Genomic DNA, 17,776 nt, shown 5'->3' with positions numbered 1-17,776 from the left:
CACTTCTTTAAAATAAACAGAGCTTTCAAAGTAGAAAGATAGAATATATTTTAAGCAAGAAGCTAATAGGGGAAAAAATAATGAAACCTGAGTTTAAACACGGATTTCTATTTCCCCTTCCCAGTATAGTTACCAGCATTTACCCAAAGATTGGGAAAGAAATTGTTACTTTAAGTAAGCAGAAGAGTTTTGGATGGTTCTGTCTGTGCCAGGAAAATACCTCCCTCTGCTGACAGAACTACCAAGTGGCAATGAGCTGCCAATTCCGTACATAACTGCATAAGGGGGCGACTTCAGGCACAAATAACTACAGGGAGAAACCACAGCCCCTGGTTGTTTGCCCTTTATGCAGAATGCGTATTCAACAACACCCTTTCAGCTGATTATCCTCTGCATGCAATGGATTCAACACTTCATGCCTCCAATTACTGAATGCCCGTTACTCTGATTAACTATTTTCTATCCATTATACAAGCACAGTATTTTTTTCTTCAACTTTTAATGGAATTAACATGGAGGACATCAGATAAATCCTTCAGAGCTGGGAGTTACCAAACTGTTGTAAGGTATTCTGACTCCTTTATAGATGTGCATGAAAGACAGATGATGTAGTTGGCATGCCAGTGCAGAACTACCTGCTCCCATGTGAAATTTCTTCTGGCAGCTCGCCCCACACACACAGGTAGGTTTGTATCTCCCCTATTCCCGTACAAATACCAAATGGCCTCTCTTTGGTTCGCTGTTCCACAGACCAGACAGAGCTGACCAGCAAACAGCATTTAGGCTCACAGAGGTGGAAACAGTGCGAAGCACTGCATGGCATACAGCAGGGTGCCCCAGAGAGGTACAGTCCCACAGCCAGAGAGGTCTTCCCCTATAGTTGATTCAATCAGGGAAAGCATTTATAGGTAAGAAAGCAAGAAACTAACAAGGACTGTCAAGGCCCCACACTCACTATCTGTCCTGTCAGAGGAGAGGAGATAGTTTTGAAAAATAATAAAAAAAAATTGACGTGCATAACAAAATAAATACATATTTTTAAAGCCGTATACCTTTGCTGTGGCAGAATTCACCAAATCCACCCGGGTGTGAGCCTTCCGCAACACATGGTGACTCCCTGAAGAGTTAGTGAAAATTTCCACACCATCAAGTCCCATTTCAATATGAGGGCTGTCAAAGCAAAAGGCAGAAAAAAATCAGCTGGCACTACTATGCTGTGAATACTGCAGGTATCATTTAAAACCAAGGACAAATAAAACCATCTACGTCACTGTCAGCTTTCCGCATGTCTTAGCTCAAATAAGGACAGCACTCTACATCTGTTTTCTCTCATTGCCTGACTCTTCTGTCAAAGACCAGTAATGGCCACAGCAGGCAGAAGGGCTTTTGCTCATTCTGTTCTAAATGAAGTGCTTTCTGCTTTATAGAAGCCTGGGTCTCAAAGAAAGAGAGAGCGAGACAATCTTGGTCTGAAAAGGCAACGTGGAGATACTCTTGTGAGATCAGTCGTCCCATCTTCCTTCTCTATTAGTAAATCCAAAAGCATAAGCAAACAGAACCATGACAAAGAGAAGGCTTCTGTTTTTTTCTTTTCCAATGTCAAAAGAAAGAATTACTAAAAAAAAAAAAGAAAATCACATCTTTGTAACATACCCCACCTTCCACAGTTACAAAGAGATGAAATTCTGTAACAGAGATTTGTAAAAACATCGGGAACATTTTGTTTATTTTCTGTTAACTCCAACAGCTTTCATGCAACTATACCTCCACCCCCACACCACACTAGACCTTTGTGAATGGGATCTTACTTGTCTTTGGGAAGAACTTCAAATTGTAAGAGGAACTGGAATAGTAACAAGAAATATTACTTAAGGGCACTAGGCTTTGCTTTCCTTTTGTGACCTTTTGTAGTTTCCTTCCACATTGTCTTTATGCATTGTCTGATGCTTGTTAAAAAAAATCAAGCAAAAGGATTAAGCTAACAGCTAAACAGAAAAAAGTTAAGTATGCATCTCAAAGAGGTTGCCTAGAAGCCTACACTCTAGCCTGTCAAATACAAGGGAGCTCAATTTGCCTGTGAAGTGGAATGCTTTGGAGAAGTTGGTCAAAGCCGAAGATAAAAAGAATAAATAAAATAAAACAAAAAGACCTACTAGTAGTCTCAAATTTTTGAGACTAGGTACAGTAACTGGCAATAATAGGGGATTATTATTACCAGACTGAATCAATACTACAAACTGATACAAAATAACTTTGTTGCTTTGATCCTAGATCAAATTATAGAGGTGGATCCAGAGAGGAAAGTTCAACCTCGGGTTGAACTAAAGCTGAACAGTACCTGGAAAACAAGCACCCGTTACCTGTCATTTGTTTCCTCAGGCCAACTTCTGCATTATGCTTCTTTTCTGTATTTTTCTCCTACCTTCTGTTTCAAATGAATTTAGCTTAACCACTTAAAACGTCTTTTGCCACGCTGCACCTAGCCTAGTGAAATCTTTCCCGTGATGTATTTATTGCTCCTAATGATATTTTAGCTTACTGGCACTTCCTGGAAGATATACTACATAGAAGAATAAGCAGATTTTCCCAAACATTTATTTCATGGGTCCAGGGTATGTTTTAGTTTACTTTTCATTTCTTCTTCTCCTTTACCTGTTCGGTGCCCAGAGTTCTTCACATATTTCTGCTCCTACACAGGTATCTTTGGTTGCTAGCACTGCATCCCCAAAAGGAACAGTTTCCTGAGAAAAAACAAGAACATCCTTACACATACATAATAGAAGAGTCTATTCAATTCAAAAAGTTAACTAAAAATAAAAAAAAAATACAAAAATTGGATACTCACTAATGTGAAATCAGTGAGTCAGTATCAATCACAGTACGCCTTCCTTCATTTTATACAATGTTTAAGTTTAAAAAAAAAACAACAAAAACACTCCATAAATGCACATTTCTGGATCATACTGAAACTTTGTGTTGAAATTTCAGTAGTACGCAGATCCAATGCTTCAGGACAGGGCAGGACAACTGCTTTTGAATTAAACAATCTACAAAACAGATTCTCTTTTGCTAGCACACTCATGCTTTAGCAGGAAATAACCTAAATTTTAGACCCTTCTGAATCAAGGAGATTAATTTTTGTATTTTATTTTTTTTACCTCAAAACACATACTCATTTCTAGTCTCAAGCACAGATAACTCAGTACCAGAACTGTGCAAAATAAGACAATCAAGGTCCTGTATATACAAGTAACTGGGGCAAATTTAAAATATACTTGCTTTACTGCCAAATAATAACATAAACAATATTAAATTGTGCTCCCATTTCATGTAACCGAGAACTATCACTGAAACCTATGAATCTGCAACATGAAAAACAGCAGAATTTGGTGTACTACAGTTTTATGCCACATATTCTATTAATTTGCTAAATCTGGAAGATGCTGAAGTTAAAAAGGAAAGAAAAAAATGCTTTCAAAACGTACCTGTCCAGTCACTTCCTGAATTATCCTGGGTAGAAAATATTCCTCCACATGCCTAAAGCAGGTTTATAGGTTGTGAATACATAGTTATGTAAATCACAGCATAAAAACTGATTCTTATCTCCACATTCTCTCACCTTCTAACAATGACTAAAGAAATTGTACTGCATTTGTACAGGGCTGTGTATGTTCAAAAAGATTTTAAAAAAATTTGAAATTAATTAGAAATGTTAAGATTATAAGCTAGCAACATCCCACTTAGCTTTGGAAGTGCATGGTAAACCTAGTAAACTCCATCCTAGTGATAAACTAGACTTAACAAAGAACACAACATGCAAGTCAAATACCAAACAAAAGTTTCTCCTTTTGCAGTATTACTACGTGAGTAACTCAGAACTCATCCAGAACTGAGTGGGGTTAAGAGGACAGATGTGCAGGGGCGCTCTCAGAAGTACTTTACCGAGACCATCAAATTACAACCATTCCCTGACTACAGGATGAGCACATGGCCTCAGAGATGAGCATCAAGCGTATTCATCCATTTCACATTTTTTTACAGTTCAATATTGAGCAGGATGCAGCAAATGAGCACATAAACACAGGCTCTTCCAGCCCTGAGCTGCATACAGTTAGAAAGCAGACACAAAAAAAAAATAACACTACTACACTGGTGGCAGGATCGTTCAGCCAGTTTTCCTTCCAGCTCGGCGATTCAGAGTTTGACTGTACCTAATAAGCTTTCTAACAGAGCTTCAATCACCTAGCTGAGCTGACTCTGTCTTGCTGCTAACCCTCTAGCAGCACTGTAGCATCGCTATAGAGATTTCAGTCCTCCTGCTGTAGCTGCAAACAGCAAGTTGTGGTTTTAAAAACAGTTTTAATGGTAGTCAGCCTACCTTGCTTTGTTCCACGGGGTAAACCATCTAAGTTCCCTGTAGTTTCCTGTATTTGCCAATGATATTTTCGGTCTGATCAGAAGAATTTTTCTTAAAACATAGAAAAGAAGGGGCAAGTCAAGGCCTGATGTACAGCCAAACGAGACTAAATAAGAACACTGATTAATACCACATCTTTTTCTCTATCATGATGTACATTAAAAAACTACTAAATACTATAATTTTAAAGTTGCTATTTGCAAACTTAAGGGTTTTTTTCTGGGGTCTTTCAGAAAGAGGTGGAAATTTACTTTCTACAAATTCAGAAAGAAAAAAGACATAATGGAAAGCATTCATTGTCTCTCCAAAATCTAGCAGATAGGAAGACAACTCCATTGCACCACACAGCCCTGAAGAATCTTTCTTGAAGGCCCAACAGATCTCACAAAGGATACGCTAATGTATTATCTCATAAAACGCCATGAAGAACTACTCACTTATTTAAAAAGATCACTCGACAGTTGTAGCGAGCGTTTCTGTGCAGAACAGGCCTGTGAAAATAAGAAGCAAAGATAGTAGTGGCTAAGCTCATTAAATGAAATAGAAGAGCACTACAGAATCGACTTCACTGCACAAAAGCTATTTCAAGACAACATTTTTACATCGTATCACTAAAGAGAATTAAAACAATACATCAAGTTTTAGCTTCTAGTTGTTTGCAAAAATCAGAGTTACTGACCATTCCATCAGTCTCAGATATATCAACTACTACCAGATTGCTGACGTGCCCTAGAAACAGAAGAATCCCCCTGGCTGGGCTAACTCCATCAAACCTGACATCCTACGATGCTACCAGGCTAATTCAAAATAAAGCTAGCTTTACACATTTATATCAATACTAACAAGCACGTGTACATGGTAATGCTGCAGTTATAATTTATCACTCTTCACCGTCAGCACATGACTTAAAATGGCTACAGTGATTTTGGCATGCACATATATTGCTTAAAGATGTCTGCTAATCAAAGCAAGTTACATCAGCCCGGATATCCTGAGAGAGTGTCGATTTATAAAGCCCTTTGCTTTATACAAAATTTTATACAAAAACCTATATGAAACTTTATACAAAATTTGCTTTGCATATAATACAATGTCCTACCCACCGCAATAGGGCCCAGCCATCAAGGCTCCCAATAAATAACTGCAATTTTCCTATTTCTCTCTTCAAGGACTCAACCACCAGAACTCTGTGAAAGGATTACCCTTCCAGAAAGCGTTTTGCATGCCACAGTCCTAGTCATGGTAATCCAAAGGCAAAGCAGCGCAGCTCCCAACATGTGTTTAAAAGTTTGGTGCAGAGCCATCACTCCCCAGAAGCACGGCAGAGGTAGCAGTCCCCAAAGCCCTACCCCTCTGTCACATGTACACAAAAAAACTTACATTCCCACATCACAGATAATATCTTGAGTAGCTGGAGACTCCAAAAGCTTTGCCAGAACTTGAAAGGAATGCAAGAGCGTGTCAGACTCATAATAGTGATCTGAGCAGCCGTAACCACTGCGCACAAAAACATCAGAAATACAAAATTCAGCTGAATTGGCACCAGAACTACTTCGGGCAAGGCACCCCTCGTCCGCACAGGCAATTTACACAGAGCATGAAGCAGCAGCGCCACCAACACCCCCCCACCACCACCGACAGCATTTAAAAAACCCGGTGGCACCGCCGGGGTGCTCCTTCCCAGGGCAGCAGCCCGGGCCTGGGAGAAACGAGTTTCTGCGAAGGAAGACTCGCTGAAACAGGTCCAGAATTACGGGCGGACCTCTCACGTTTCCAAGGTAAGAGAAACGAGCCGGGTCTCGCAGCTGCCCCGTTTCCTCCGCGCCGCCAGCCGCCAGTACGGCCCGGCGCTGCAGTGCCGCGGGGCTGATGCTGCTGCGCGCCCGGGAACGCGCCCGCACGCGGAACCAGCGAACCGATCTTACCAGATTTCGAGCTCTGGCCCCAGCCGATACCGAGCTCCTTTGCTCTTTGCGATGCCGATACCTGGAAAAGCACCGAATTAACGACCGTGCCGTGCCGCGTCGTGCCGTGCAGCCCCCGCCCGCGGCGCCGGGCCCCGAGGAGCCGGCACGGCTTCGCCCGCCGCCCGGAGGCTGCCAGCCCGCTCCTGCCGCCGCCCCACTCACTTCGGGAGATCCGCTCCAGGTTGCCTTCAAAATCCAGAGCCCACTGGTTGAGGGCGCAGGTGGCCACGGTCACCGTTCGGCCCATGGCGGCCCTGCCGCCGCCTCCCCGCCGATGTCCCCGCCGCTTCCGGGGCGGTGCCGGGGCTCGGCAGTACGTCCCGCCCCCCTCCGACCGCGGGGCGCACCGGCAGCGGAGCAAACGCCGGTTCCGTTACGAGCGGCCGCCGAGCCCCCGGCGTGGCTCCTCCTCGGCGGCATTCCCTTGCCCGCTGCCTGCAGCCGCGCATCCCCCAGGCATCGGAGGAGCCCCTCGGAACGAGCTCAGCGTGCAGGCACCGCAGGTACCGGGGGCAGCGCCCGGCACCGCGCGTTGTCACGCCCCGGCACCACCCGGGCGGCTTTCAGGGCGCAAAGTCCGCAGCAGCGCGGAGTGCCGCCCCGCCTGGCGTCCCTCCCGTGACCCCCGAGAACGGGCTTCCCGGCTCATTCCGCTGCCTCCTTGGGCAGCAGCTCCTTCTTCCAAGACCTCTGCCGCCACCTTTCCCGCGCGGTGGCTGAATCAAGCCTTCTGGCCACCCGTTACCGTGCGGGTGTTCTCACGGCACCGGCCCTGAGCTACACTCTCCCGCTGCGGACAAACCGCTCCGCGCAAAACGCGCGGCCCCGCTTGCGGGTCCCGCCGCTCCCCCGCCCCGCGAGCACCCAGCCGGCTGCCGGCGCCGCGCTCCGCCCGTTCCGGCCCCTCAGCCCATGGGTTGAGCGCGCTCCGCCAATGCGGCGGCGCGGCGGAGCGCGGGGCGCGGCGGGGATTGGTCAGCGCGGGGAGGCGCGGAGGGGCGGGGCGCGGGGCGCGGCGGGGATTGGTCAGCGGGGGGAGGCACCGCCCTGAGGAGGGCGGGGCCGCCGCGGGCACCGGCCGGGGGGTGCTGGGCGCGCCGCTCAGTTCCGCACCTGAGGAGCGCCGCACCGGCCGGGCGACACCGCCAGCCGGGCGACACCGCCAGCCGCGCCTCGTAAGTGGTCCCTGACCGCCGGGTTAGCGGGCGGCTGCCGCCCCACCGGCGGGCCCCTCCGCGGGGGGCGGGTGCGCGGGTGGGCGCTTCGCTGAGCGCCGTGCTGGGCCCTGGCGAGGAGCGGGCTGGCGCCGGGGCGAAGCGGGGTGGGAGGGGAGCGTTTGCGGTCCTGTCGGCTCGATGCGGGCTCCCAGAGCCCCGAGGTTGGCTTGCGTTTCCCAGTGCTGCCCCCGCCGTGCCTCGCAGGGGCGGCTGGCGTGGGGGGGTGCTGCCCGGGGGGTGCTGCCCGTGCCTCAGCCCCTCTCCTGGGTGAAACGCCGGGCTCCACACGTTAGCTAGGGGTTTTCCTTTACAATACATGTGAACGGACAGCAGTCTGCCTTATCTTTGTAGGACAAAATGTAAAAGTAGGTTGTTTGCCTCATTTCCACATGTTTGAGGTTCTCTTCGATAAGTCCAGAGCATGCTGATGAAAAGCATCACCCATGTGTATTATTGTTGCTTGAATACGCAAACTTTACTCTGTGATGGGTGGCTCAGGCACCAAACGGGGAGAGCTCCCAAATGACTGTGTGGTTGGCATGGTTATTCTTTTAACGCAGTGTGAGCAGTAACACCGGACTGCATCGTTAAGCCCTGAAGTTTGGACTCAAGGAAGAGTGAGTCTCAGGAGTTCACCGTGCAGGTGATAGTTGACTTGTGAATTTTGCTTCAGGATCTTGTTAAGAAGCAGACTAAGTGTGTTGGGTTTCACAGTAAGGTTTTTGTTAGCAGGGGGACTACAGGGGTGATTTCTGTGAGAAGCTTCCAGGAGCTGTCCCCATGTCTGACAGAGCCGATGCCAGCCAGCTCACAGATGGACCGGCTGCTGGCCAAGGCTGAGCCCATCGGCAGTGGTGGTAGCACCTCTGGGATAGTGTATTTAAAAGAGGGGTGAGGGGAAACCCAGTACAACTGCAGCTGGGAGGTAGGAGTGAGAATACCTGGGAGCCACAGCTCTGCAGACACCAGGGTCAGTGAGGAAGGAGGCAGGAGGGGCTCCAGGTGCAGGAGCAGAGGGCCCCACACCAGAGCACGGCAGTGCCTGAAGGAGCAGCCTTGTGGGCAGCCCACAATGGAGCAGGCTCCTGGCAGGGCCTATGGCCCTCTAGAGAGAGGAGCCTGGGCTGGGGCAGGGCTGTTGGCAGGACGTGTGACCCCGCAGGGACCCATGCTGGAGCAGGCTGGGCCTGTGGAAGGGACGTATGCCGGAGCATGTAAAAGAACTGAAGCCTCTGGGAAGGAGCCACATTGGAGAAGTTTGTGGAGAACTGTCTCCCATGGGAGGGACCCATGCTAGGGCAGAGGAAGAGTGTAAGGAGCAAGGAGTGACTGAGACACCGTGTGATGGACTGACCACAGCCCCCATTCCTCATCTCTCTGCACTGCCCCAGGGGAGCGGGTAGAGAAATTGGGAGTGACGTTGTGCACAGGAGGAAGGGCCAGGGGTTGTGGGAAGGTGGTTTAAGATTTAGCTTTTACTTCTCATTATCCTATTCTGATTTGATTGGTAATAAATTAAGGTCATTTCCCTGAGTCAAGCCAGTTTTGCCTGTGACTAATCGCTGGGTGATCTCTCCCTGTCCTTACCTCAACCCATGAGCCTTTTATTGTATTTTCTCTCCCCTGGCCAGTTGAGGAGGGGAGTGATGGAGCGGTTTTGGTGGGCACCTGGCCTCCAGCCATGATCAACCCGTTACACTAAGGGTTTAGGAAAGCAATATTTCGGGCGTGTTTAGTGGGGTAACAGAAAGCTTGCATTTATAGAAGTTAGTAGGAGTATAATTTCAATGAGAATCTTGATCTAGAAATGTTAGCATCTGTTAAGTGATGTGGGAATAGTTCTGAACGTTGAGAATTTGTTACTGCCAGAGTAGCCGTCTGTCAGACTGGGATGTATTTGTTTAGGGGAGTAGTCCTAAGCAGGCACTTGTTGCTCAAATTACTCTGTAGAAGGGCAAAACTTGGTGGCAATTATTAGCCTTTAAATAGGAGGAAAACATGGATCCCATATGTAACCTATTGAATGCCAGCCTTTCACATCTAGCCAGTTCCCAGTTTTACTAATTGGATGATTGTCTTGTTTCTGCGCTGTCTGGTAGGATTAATGATGAACTCTGTGTGTATCTTGCACAAAACCCCAGGCTCTGCCAGCTGCATGCAGGCTTTTTATGAGTGCTCAGCAGAGGGAGCAGAGTTTTGAAATCTACTATGCTGAGCACTGCAAGTTGCTGGGGTATTTGACTGCTTAAGAATCCAAAACAAAATTAAAATTAAACGCTGTGAAAATGTTCAACCTAAGTTTTCTGTTCTGAGTCTCAAAGAGGCCCAGTGTTTCAGTAGGACTGACAAATCATGTAGAATCCTTGGAAATACTGAAAAATTAACTGGGCAAGGCACTGAGTGACCTGTTTTAAGTTGTCCTTGCTCTCAGGAAGGGCAAGGTTGGACTAAATGTTGTCAAAGGCTTCATGTGACCTAAATAGTTCCAATTCTGATGATTCCTGAATCATCTTCTATCTTGGTAAAATTCTTAAAGTGTTATAACTGTTCCTTGTAAGAATTTCCACTACTGTTGTAAAGTAAAACCAACACAAACAGCTGGAGTAGGCTCCCACACTCCATAACCCTGATACCGTGCATCTCCTGTCCTGCCTTTCTTCTTCTTGTATGTGATCAATAATCTCCTCTTGAGGTTGTTTCATTACTTGCTTTAGAAACCTTGTTGTGAACGTATTGATACCTGGAAAGATGTAGACCTCTGGATCAAATCTAAGCTGGAAGTCTGACCATATTCTTCAATGTTTCTGCTGGAAGATAGGGTGATAGTTAGCTCTTATGGTACTGGAAATAGTAAATAACATGAGATATTTAAAGATAACCCGTATATCTTCTTGCATTCTTTGCTTAGGATTTCTACCTAACCAGGTTGGCAAAGGGGAGTGATAAGACTTCTTTGCGGATTACTTCTGAAAATAAGCGGTGTTTTTGAAGTGTGGAGACTTCTGCAGAGTAGCATACTACGTATTTGGAATCTGAGGGTGACGTGTTATCCCTGTGGCTGGGTTGATGGTGTTTGAGATCTGCCTAGGTGCCAGAATAAGGACCTTCCTTTCTCTGAGCGTGTCGGGGAGCGGTGAGTGCCTGCTGCTCGCGAAGGGGCCGGGAGCAGGGAGCTCAGGGGGGATAGCACGGCTGCAGGCAGGGGCTTGCCTGTCAGTCCCGTAGTACCTCCATGAGGTGAGCAGGGCAGGCGCAGAGATTACGGCCAGGTTCAACCAAGTCCAGGTGATCAGTGAAGTTCACGGTGACGAGGCAGGTCAAGCCAGGCAGTCAGTGCGCAGGTCAGGGCCAGGTCCCCTGAAAGCCAGGCAGGGCTGTGGTGACAGGGCCAGCAAGGCCGAGGCCATCAGCTCACACGTGGGGGTCAAGGGAAGCCCTGGGCCAGGCCTGGCAGGGACAGGAAGGCCCATTGGTGTCCTCAGGCCCCTGACTGTGTGTTTTATGGTCATTTCTGTTTCAGTGGAAATAACTGCTAGTTTCTGGTTTCAGTTAAAACATCAAAGCCTGAAAAAGTACCATCAAAGCCTGAAAAAGTACAAAACTATAAATTTTTAGGAAATTTCCCCCTGAATGGTTAGCTACAGTACTCCACATCTTTTATAGTCTATCGTCCCATGAGATAAAGTTCAGGAAAAATACCTTTCCTTTTTTCTTACTTTTTTTTTTTTTGAGGTGGGATTACCGAATGTTCAGGTTATGGGATTATGGTCTTGAACAAAAATAGTATTTGTGCAAAAGCAGAAGAAAACTATAAAGCATATTCCACAGAGAGAATTAGGTGTTGCCTTGTACATCATTCTCCATTCCCACTGATTTCTGATTTAGATGGGATTATAAACTGTTGCCTTGTTTTCTTTGATGTAGCTAACACATAATGGAGCAAGCGGTCTGGGGAAAAGTGCACAATTTGCCAAGGTTCAGTACAGGTACTAACAGTAGCAATTTCTCTTATTAAGAAAGGCAGTTAGTTACAACACTTTATTTTCAGAGGTTTAGAAGAGTGGGGCAAAACAGGGTTTCCCCCTTGCATCTCACATGTAAGTAATAAGCGATATATTATACAATGTATATTAAAAGACATTAACAGCAAGAATTATCACGGATTACTTAAACATCAGTGTTGTAATTGTTTTGCTGATACAAGATCATAAGGAATTGGGAAGCAATTTTACCTTCCTACCCTCCTCCCACAAATTTCTTGCAATCGGAACGCTGTACAATAATTTTTAATAACTTCTGTTTGTGTTTTTCTTCTGTAGAGCTATAAGAATTACTGAGAACCAGCTGAAGTAACACCATCAATATTTTCTTTCATACAGGACAACATGGCAGCCCATCAGGAGAAAAAGCCTTCTGAAGAAAGAAAACACAAGAGTACCCAAAATGGTACTCAAACATCTCAAGTCCAGTGGGGAAGAGCATGGTGAGAGAAGCTGATGACCTTGATTAGTCATTGTATTTCAAATTGGTTCATACTTGGACTTACAGATGCTACATTCCTTTTAAACTTCACTCTGTTAGTAACAGATTGTTGCATTGCCCTTCTCTTGAAAGCTCATGGATAATGAGCTGTAGTGACAGATGCCAAAGAAGAGTTCTTCAAGATTTTTAAGATAGAGAGCTTGCCAGATGGCTTGGGTTAAAACACAGTCCTCCTTGCAGAAAAAGGAAAGTGAATCATAAAAATCAGCAAAATCTGTAGTTCTATCAAAGGCCAAACAAAGTGTTTCCTGAGATTTGGAAAACAGGCATCCATCTGTGGTATTGCTATCTGACGTCTCCTGCTGTAGCAAGATTTATGACTCGTATCTGTGTTCTCAAAGAGTTGTGCAAGTATTAATATTGTATTGCAGCTGGAAACAGCCATGGGTGTTTACATAGCTTGCCACTACAGGCAGTGTGTGGTAGAGCCAGTTCAACTAACGCCTGCCCAAGATCTGTCTTTTCTGTGTTTCCACACTTCGCATAATATTTTTATGATCCTGTTACCACTTCCAGCTGAATACCAGTTATACCCGTGACTGCCACCAAAAACCGGAAGGTTGTAATAAGCCTGCTTTTTGGAGGAGAGGTATTATCTGGTCTGTTGCTCTGATCAGCTAGCATAGTTTTGTAACAGCTTGTGGTAAAGTATGTAACGTGCTAAGTTTTTTATAGCGATTCGACCCAAAGAAATGTGCGTGCCCTGAAAACATTTTCAGTTTTCATCTGGTTAGACTAGCAGGTCCACCAAAATGATTGCCTGACTTAATTAAACCACTTCCCTAGCTAAAAGCTCCAGAAAAAAATGCTCTGTTTTGAATTACAGGGAAGTGGACTGGTTTTCCTTGGCAAGCATCCTTTTCCTGCTCATGTTTGCACCACTTATCACATATTACTTCATAATGTCCTGTGACCAGTACCAGTGCTCTCTGATTGACCCACTCGTTGACTTGCTCACGGGGAATAAACATCTGTCTGACATCTGGAACAAGACTCCTGGACTGACCTATAGGGCTGCCGGCATCTATACCCTTTGGGTCGCTTTCCAGGTATAGTATTGAGTTATGATCTAGATAAAGTGGTTGGTTTTTCAAATAGCTGTCTGATGAATCTTTTTACGTGAAGGATAATGGAATGTCTCACTGGCATTTACTCTTTGGTGTTCCTCACTTTCCATGGCTCTTTGGAATCCAAAGGAAGCTTATGCACTTGAAAAATAAATGTCAGGAACATACACAAATATTCCTTGTGTGACATATTCCTTGATGTGTTTTTTAAGAAAAAGCAACTATGTAACAGCAATACCCATTTGTTTTCAATTAATACACAATAAATATGTCATAAACTAACACTGGGGAGGAGTGATATTTTTTACAGGCAGACATTAAAAGAGGACTTGATGGATGAAATAAAACTTACATGACTAAAATATCTTTAGCCTTACCAAACTACTCCAATTTTTTTCCAAATTGGAAAGCAACTTACATATAACACAGATAAACTTGAAAATAAAAGGATAAGGACCTGATCTGAGTTACCAGCTGTCCTGCTTCCCCACCAAAAAAGGATGACAACCATACCTGAAGTACATATTTTGAATTGTTTAACAGCTTGGATATGTTAGTAGTCTAAAATCACTGCAGCTAAATCTTGCTGTGTTTGCTTATCTAGTACTTAACTGAAACTGCCTTGTGTTATCTTTAGTATGCATATGAAAGGGATAGTGGTTTTGGGGGTTCTGTCTTGTGTGGTTTTGCTGTTAATAGATTCTCTTTCTTCTAGGTGGTTTTGTATGTGTTCCTTCCTGATTTCTGCCATAAACTTCTTCCTGGATATGTAGGAGGTGTACAAGAAGGTGCTGTCACCCCTGCTGGTAAGTTCTTCCTTAGAATATATGCACACCGTACAATCTTTTAAAATTAAAGCATTTCTGTACTTAGAGTCTCTAATAACCCATAAATAGCTGGAGGAGAAGTGGACATAAATGCTTTCATCTTCCTCATATGTTTACTTCAAACAAAAATAAAACCCAAAGTCATCTTTTAGAATAAATCCTAGAATTTCTACCTCTTAGTAAAACTATTGATACAGCAGGTACCACACCAGCAATGGAAAAATATGGACTGATAATTTTGGTGCTTAAAATCAGCAGTGGGCTGTTGTTAGTGTTTGACAATGCCGTTGCACCTGCTGAAGCTAAGGTACTTGTTACTTAGTCAGCTTTAGGAGAGATACCAAATTCACTGTTTTGTGAAGTCAGAGTGAAGAGAAAAACTCAGCCTAACAAAGCCTGATGCTTACAGCAGCGTGTAATGAAACTTTCAGAAGAGTGCCACAAGATATTTAATTGGGAGGGTGAGGAGAATGAGGCCATTTCATGGGCACTTGATAAAGCCTCTCTATATTTGATGCATATCCATATTAATAAAAAGCTGTATTAGTGACATGGCACTCACATTCACATCTTTCGTCATATTATAGGTGTAGTGAATAAGTATGAAATCAATGGACTTCAGGCTTGGATCATTACCCACGTGCTTTGGTTTGCAAATGCCTATTACTTCCACTGCTTCTCGCCTACCATCATTTTTGACAACTGGATTCCTCTCCTGTGGTGTGCCAATATCCTGGGATATGCAGTTTCCACGTTTGCAATGATTAAAGGCTACTTTTTCCCTACCAATGCCAAAGACTGGTATGTGATTTTTAATAATGAGAGAAGGCTAGGTGATTGGACATATGAAGTGAATGCTGCACAGAATCATAATGAGAGAATGTATTATATTGGCACAAATAAATAGGCCAATATATGAGTGTGGTTCTTTGCTTTATTAGCATCATCGTCTGTGTTTCATGCTATATGTCATGTGACTGGCAGCCTTAGCGTCACAGATAAATCCATCCTGTTTGTGATAAGTTATAGACAGTTCAAAAGTGTTACCAAGAATAAACTAGGGTACTTCTGAAGCTAAAATTTATCTCTACTAATGTAATGTTTCGGTTGGGTCAATTTGTGTTATCTTGCACAATATTATATGGATTTATTTTTATTATCATTACAACAAGTGAATCTGAAATGTATAGTCAGAATAGTAATGAACTGTATTTGTGTATAACTATGTACATTTCTAATTTTTTGTGCTTTCTAGCAAATTCACTAGCAACTTCTTTTATGACTACATGATGGGGATTGAATTTAACCCTCGAATAGGAAAGTGGTTTGATTTCAAGCTGTTCTTCAACGGCCGCCCTGGTATTGTAGCCTGGACTCTAATTAACCTTTCCTATGCTGCTAAACAACAGGAGCTGTATGGTCAAGTAACTAACTCCATGATCCTTGTCAATGTCCTTCAGGTAAAATCAGAGGAAGAAAGTAAGAAACCAGTTTGGAAATAAACTAGTGTTAAAGAAGAAAAAACTCCTTGCATTGAAATGGAACTTAAACAGTTTTTCATGGCCTGAATAACCTCTTTTAGTGATGATGCACTGGGACTTGCTTCTTTGGGAACTTGTATTCATTCAGGGTGCCACTGTAAATACTCCACTGTACTCATTCAGAGTGCCAGCAGTGGTATGGTCATGTCTGCACCAGCAGATTTCAGTGTAAACTTAAATTAAGAAATGCTTTTCTGAGCCTATGTTCTGGAAACAGCCATAGCCTGATATTGAATCTAAAACCAATGACAAATTCCATGGCTTTCATTGGAGCAAGATTGGGCAGGGTTTTTTTGAGGGCAGCACTGCAGTGAACTTTTCTTTGTGTGGGAGAATGCCTAAAATAAATAATGCCATGCCTAAAAACAGCCAGTCAGGTGCTGTTCTTTCTACTGAAGAGACCCTGAAGTAATAAGTACAGATATTAGTTTGGATTTATTCATTGATAGAAGCCTGCTCGACAGAAGCTCTGTTCTCCCTCTCTGTAAGCATAAGACTCTTTAAGCTGAAGAGAGGGAGGGGTGGTCAAATACGAGTACACTTCTGAAGTGTATGTCCTTCAGCAGCACGCTTGCCTTAGTCATCTTGGTTAATTCTGCTTTGCATTACTTACCGCTTTATCTATCTAGATGGAGTGTATTTGTGTGATACGTTCCTGTTAATACCCTGGTTTTGAGGTGTTAGTGGAAAAATGCGAATCAGTTTGAGATCATGAGACAGCACAGAAGGATTAGGTTGATGCTATTAAGCAGGGTAACTGGTGGGAGTCTTCTGGTTTTAATGTGAAACCATTCTGTTTCAGGGTATTTATGTTTTGGACTTCTTTTGGAATGAAGCCTGGTATTTGAAAACCATTGATATCTGCCATGATCATTTTGGATGGTATTTGGGCTGGGGAGACTGTGTTTGGTTGCCTTACCTCTACACTTTGCAGGTAAAAATGTGGTACAATATGTGTTTAGGCTAAAAGGAAAAAAAACTTTTCAGAAAACAATTCTCCCCCACAGTTTGATTTGTATCTTAAATTGTTTCTAAACAGTTTGAATGTTGAGTAAGCATTACAACGTCTTCCACAATGATTCACTTGTAGGAAGGCTTACTGTCCCTGCACAGAACTGACATCTTGTCCTCTACTCCCCTTCTTTTGTGCCCTTTTCTGTCACTATCTCTTTTGTCTGTATGTTTTTTTAAATCCTTTAAGTCCCTTTTTGTACTCCTGCACGCTAAGGATGGTTAGGTTTGGTGTGGGTTTGGTTTGGTTTTGTTTCTGGTTTTTTTCCTTCTGTCCTGGTTTGTTTGCATCCTTGCAACTTCTGTCGTCTTGTTCTACCTAAGAAATGCAATTTTGGGGAGAGAGAGAAATTAAATGTAGGATGCAGCTTTCTGAAAAATTTCCACGGTTTTACTAGTAGGGTGGGTTTCCTTGCTTCTGCTCCTCTGTTCTGGGTCACTGTAGGTCAAGGAATTAATCTGGCATCCTGAGCATGTATTTAAAGTAAATCACTGATTGTCTCTCTTTCTGCTCCCCAGGGTTTGTACTTGGTTTACCACCCTGTCCAGCTGTGCACAGCTAATGCCGTAGGGATCTTGATGTTGGGCTTGGCTGGCTATTACATCTTCAGAATGACCAACCACCAGAAGGACCTCTTCCGTCGTACAAACGGCAACTGCAAGATATGGGGGAAGAAACCAGAGTATATCGAGTGCTCGTACATGTCTGTGGATGGGACCAAGTACTACAGCAAACTGCTGACCTCGGGATTCTGGGGGTGGGCACGCCATTTTAACTACACGGGAGATTTGATGGGCTCCCTGGCCTATTGCCTGGCTTGTGGGTTTGAACACATCTTGCCTTACTTTTACATTGTTTATATGGCTATTCTGTTAACCCACCGCTGCATTAGGGATGAACACCGTTGTTACAGCAAATATGGGAAGGACTGGAAGCGCTACACTGCTACAGTGCCTTACCGGCTCATACCAGGAATATTTTAAGGCTAACACAGGATTTGGGGGAAAGAAAAAAGAAACTTTTTTTTTTGGAGGTGAAGAGAGTTTATCCACATAGTTAAACTAACAACACTTTGTAAAGGACAGTCATGCTATTCTGAAGGAGAAGAGGTAGCTGGAGAGTAATCCTTGTACTGAATGAACGTGAAGGCAGACTGTATTTAAAGTAAAAGAAATGACGCACTGAA

The 17,776-nt window shown here is 44.3% G+C and overlaps 2 protein-coding genes across 5 annotated transcripts in view; one reads left to right on the top strand and one right to left on the bottom strand.

The window, feature by feature from the left end:
- Nucleotides 1-6,658, bottom strand: part of NADSYN1 (NAD synthetase 1) — a 19,145-nt gene extending 12,487 nt beyond the window's left edge. For all 3 annotated transcript variants that reach the window (XM_037402027.1, XM_037402026.1, XM_037402028.1), the window contains exons 1-8: nt 6,547-6,658; nt 6,343-6,403; nt 5,798-5,914; nt 4,855-4,908; nt 4,379-4,468; nt 3,486-3,537; nt 2,653-2,741; nt 1,053-1,170 (exon numbers count right to left, since the gene is read on the bottom strand). In XM_037402027.1, coding sequence (XP_037257924.1) covers nt 1,053-1,170; nt 2,653-2,741; nt 3,486-3,537; nt 4,379-4,468; nt 4,855-4,908; nt 5,798-5,914; nt 6,343-6,403; nt 6,547-6,631 — 666 coding nt within the window. In that variant the 5' untranslated portion in view covers nt 6,632-6,658. The remainder of the gene's footprint in view (nt 1-1,052; nt 1,171-2,652; nt 2,742-3,485; nt 3,538-4,378; nt 4,469-4,854; nt 4,909-5,797; nt 5,915-6,342; nt 6,404-6,546) is intronic.
- On the top strand, nt 6,630-17,776 carry DHCR7 (7-dehydrocholesterol reductase). Of its 2 annotated transcripts, none has more exons than XM_037402029.1 (8): nt 6,630-6,887; nt 11,981-12,084; nt 12,970-13,192; nt 13,926-14,016; nt 14,625-14,838; nt 15,293-15,497; nt 16,381-16,512; nt 17,109-17,776. In XM_037402029.1, exons 1-8 carry the CDS (start codon nt 6,630-6,632, stop codon nt 17,571-17,573), a joined length of 1,692 nt encoding a protein of 563 aa, XP_037257926.1. In that variant the 3' UTR covers nt 17,574-17,776. The 2 variants fall into 2 exon arrangements, with proteins under 2 accessions (XP_037257926.1, XP_037257927.1); XM_037402030.1 differs by lacking the exon at nt 6,630-6,887 and adding an exon at nt 7,446-7,559.

This window comes from Falco rusticolus, chromosome 10 (assembly GCF_015220075.1).
Source record: "Falco rusticolus isolate bFalRus1 chromosome 10, bFalRus1.pri, whole genome shotgun sequence".
Classification (NCBI taxonomy): domain Eukaryota; kingdom Metazoa; phylum Chordata; class Aves; order Falconiformes; family Falconidae; genus Falco; species Falco rusticolus.
Note: the sequence above shows the minus strand (reverse complement) of the source record. Positions and strands in the feature narration are given on the sequence as shown.

Coding starts and splice junctions, on each gene's coding strand:
- DHCR7 (XM_037402029.1), top strand. CDS start 6,630: ATGGCGGCCCTGCCGCCGCCTCCCCGCCGATGTCCCCGCCGCTTCCGG. Junction 6,888..11,980: donor TCAGCGTGCAGGCACCGCAG/GTACCGGGGGCA, acceptor TCTTTCATACAG/GACAACATGGCAGCCCATCA. Junction 14,839..15,292: donor CCTACCAATGCCAAAGACTG/GTATGTGATTTT, acceptor TGTGCTTTCTAG/CAAATTCACTAGCAACTTCT.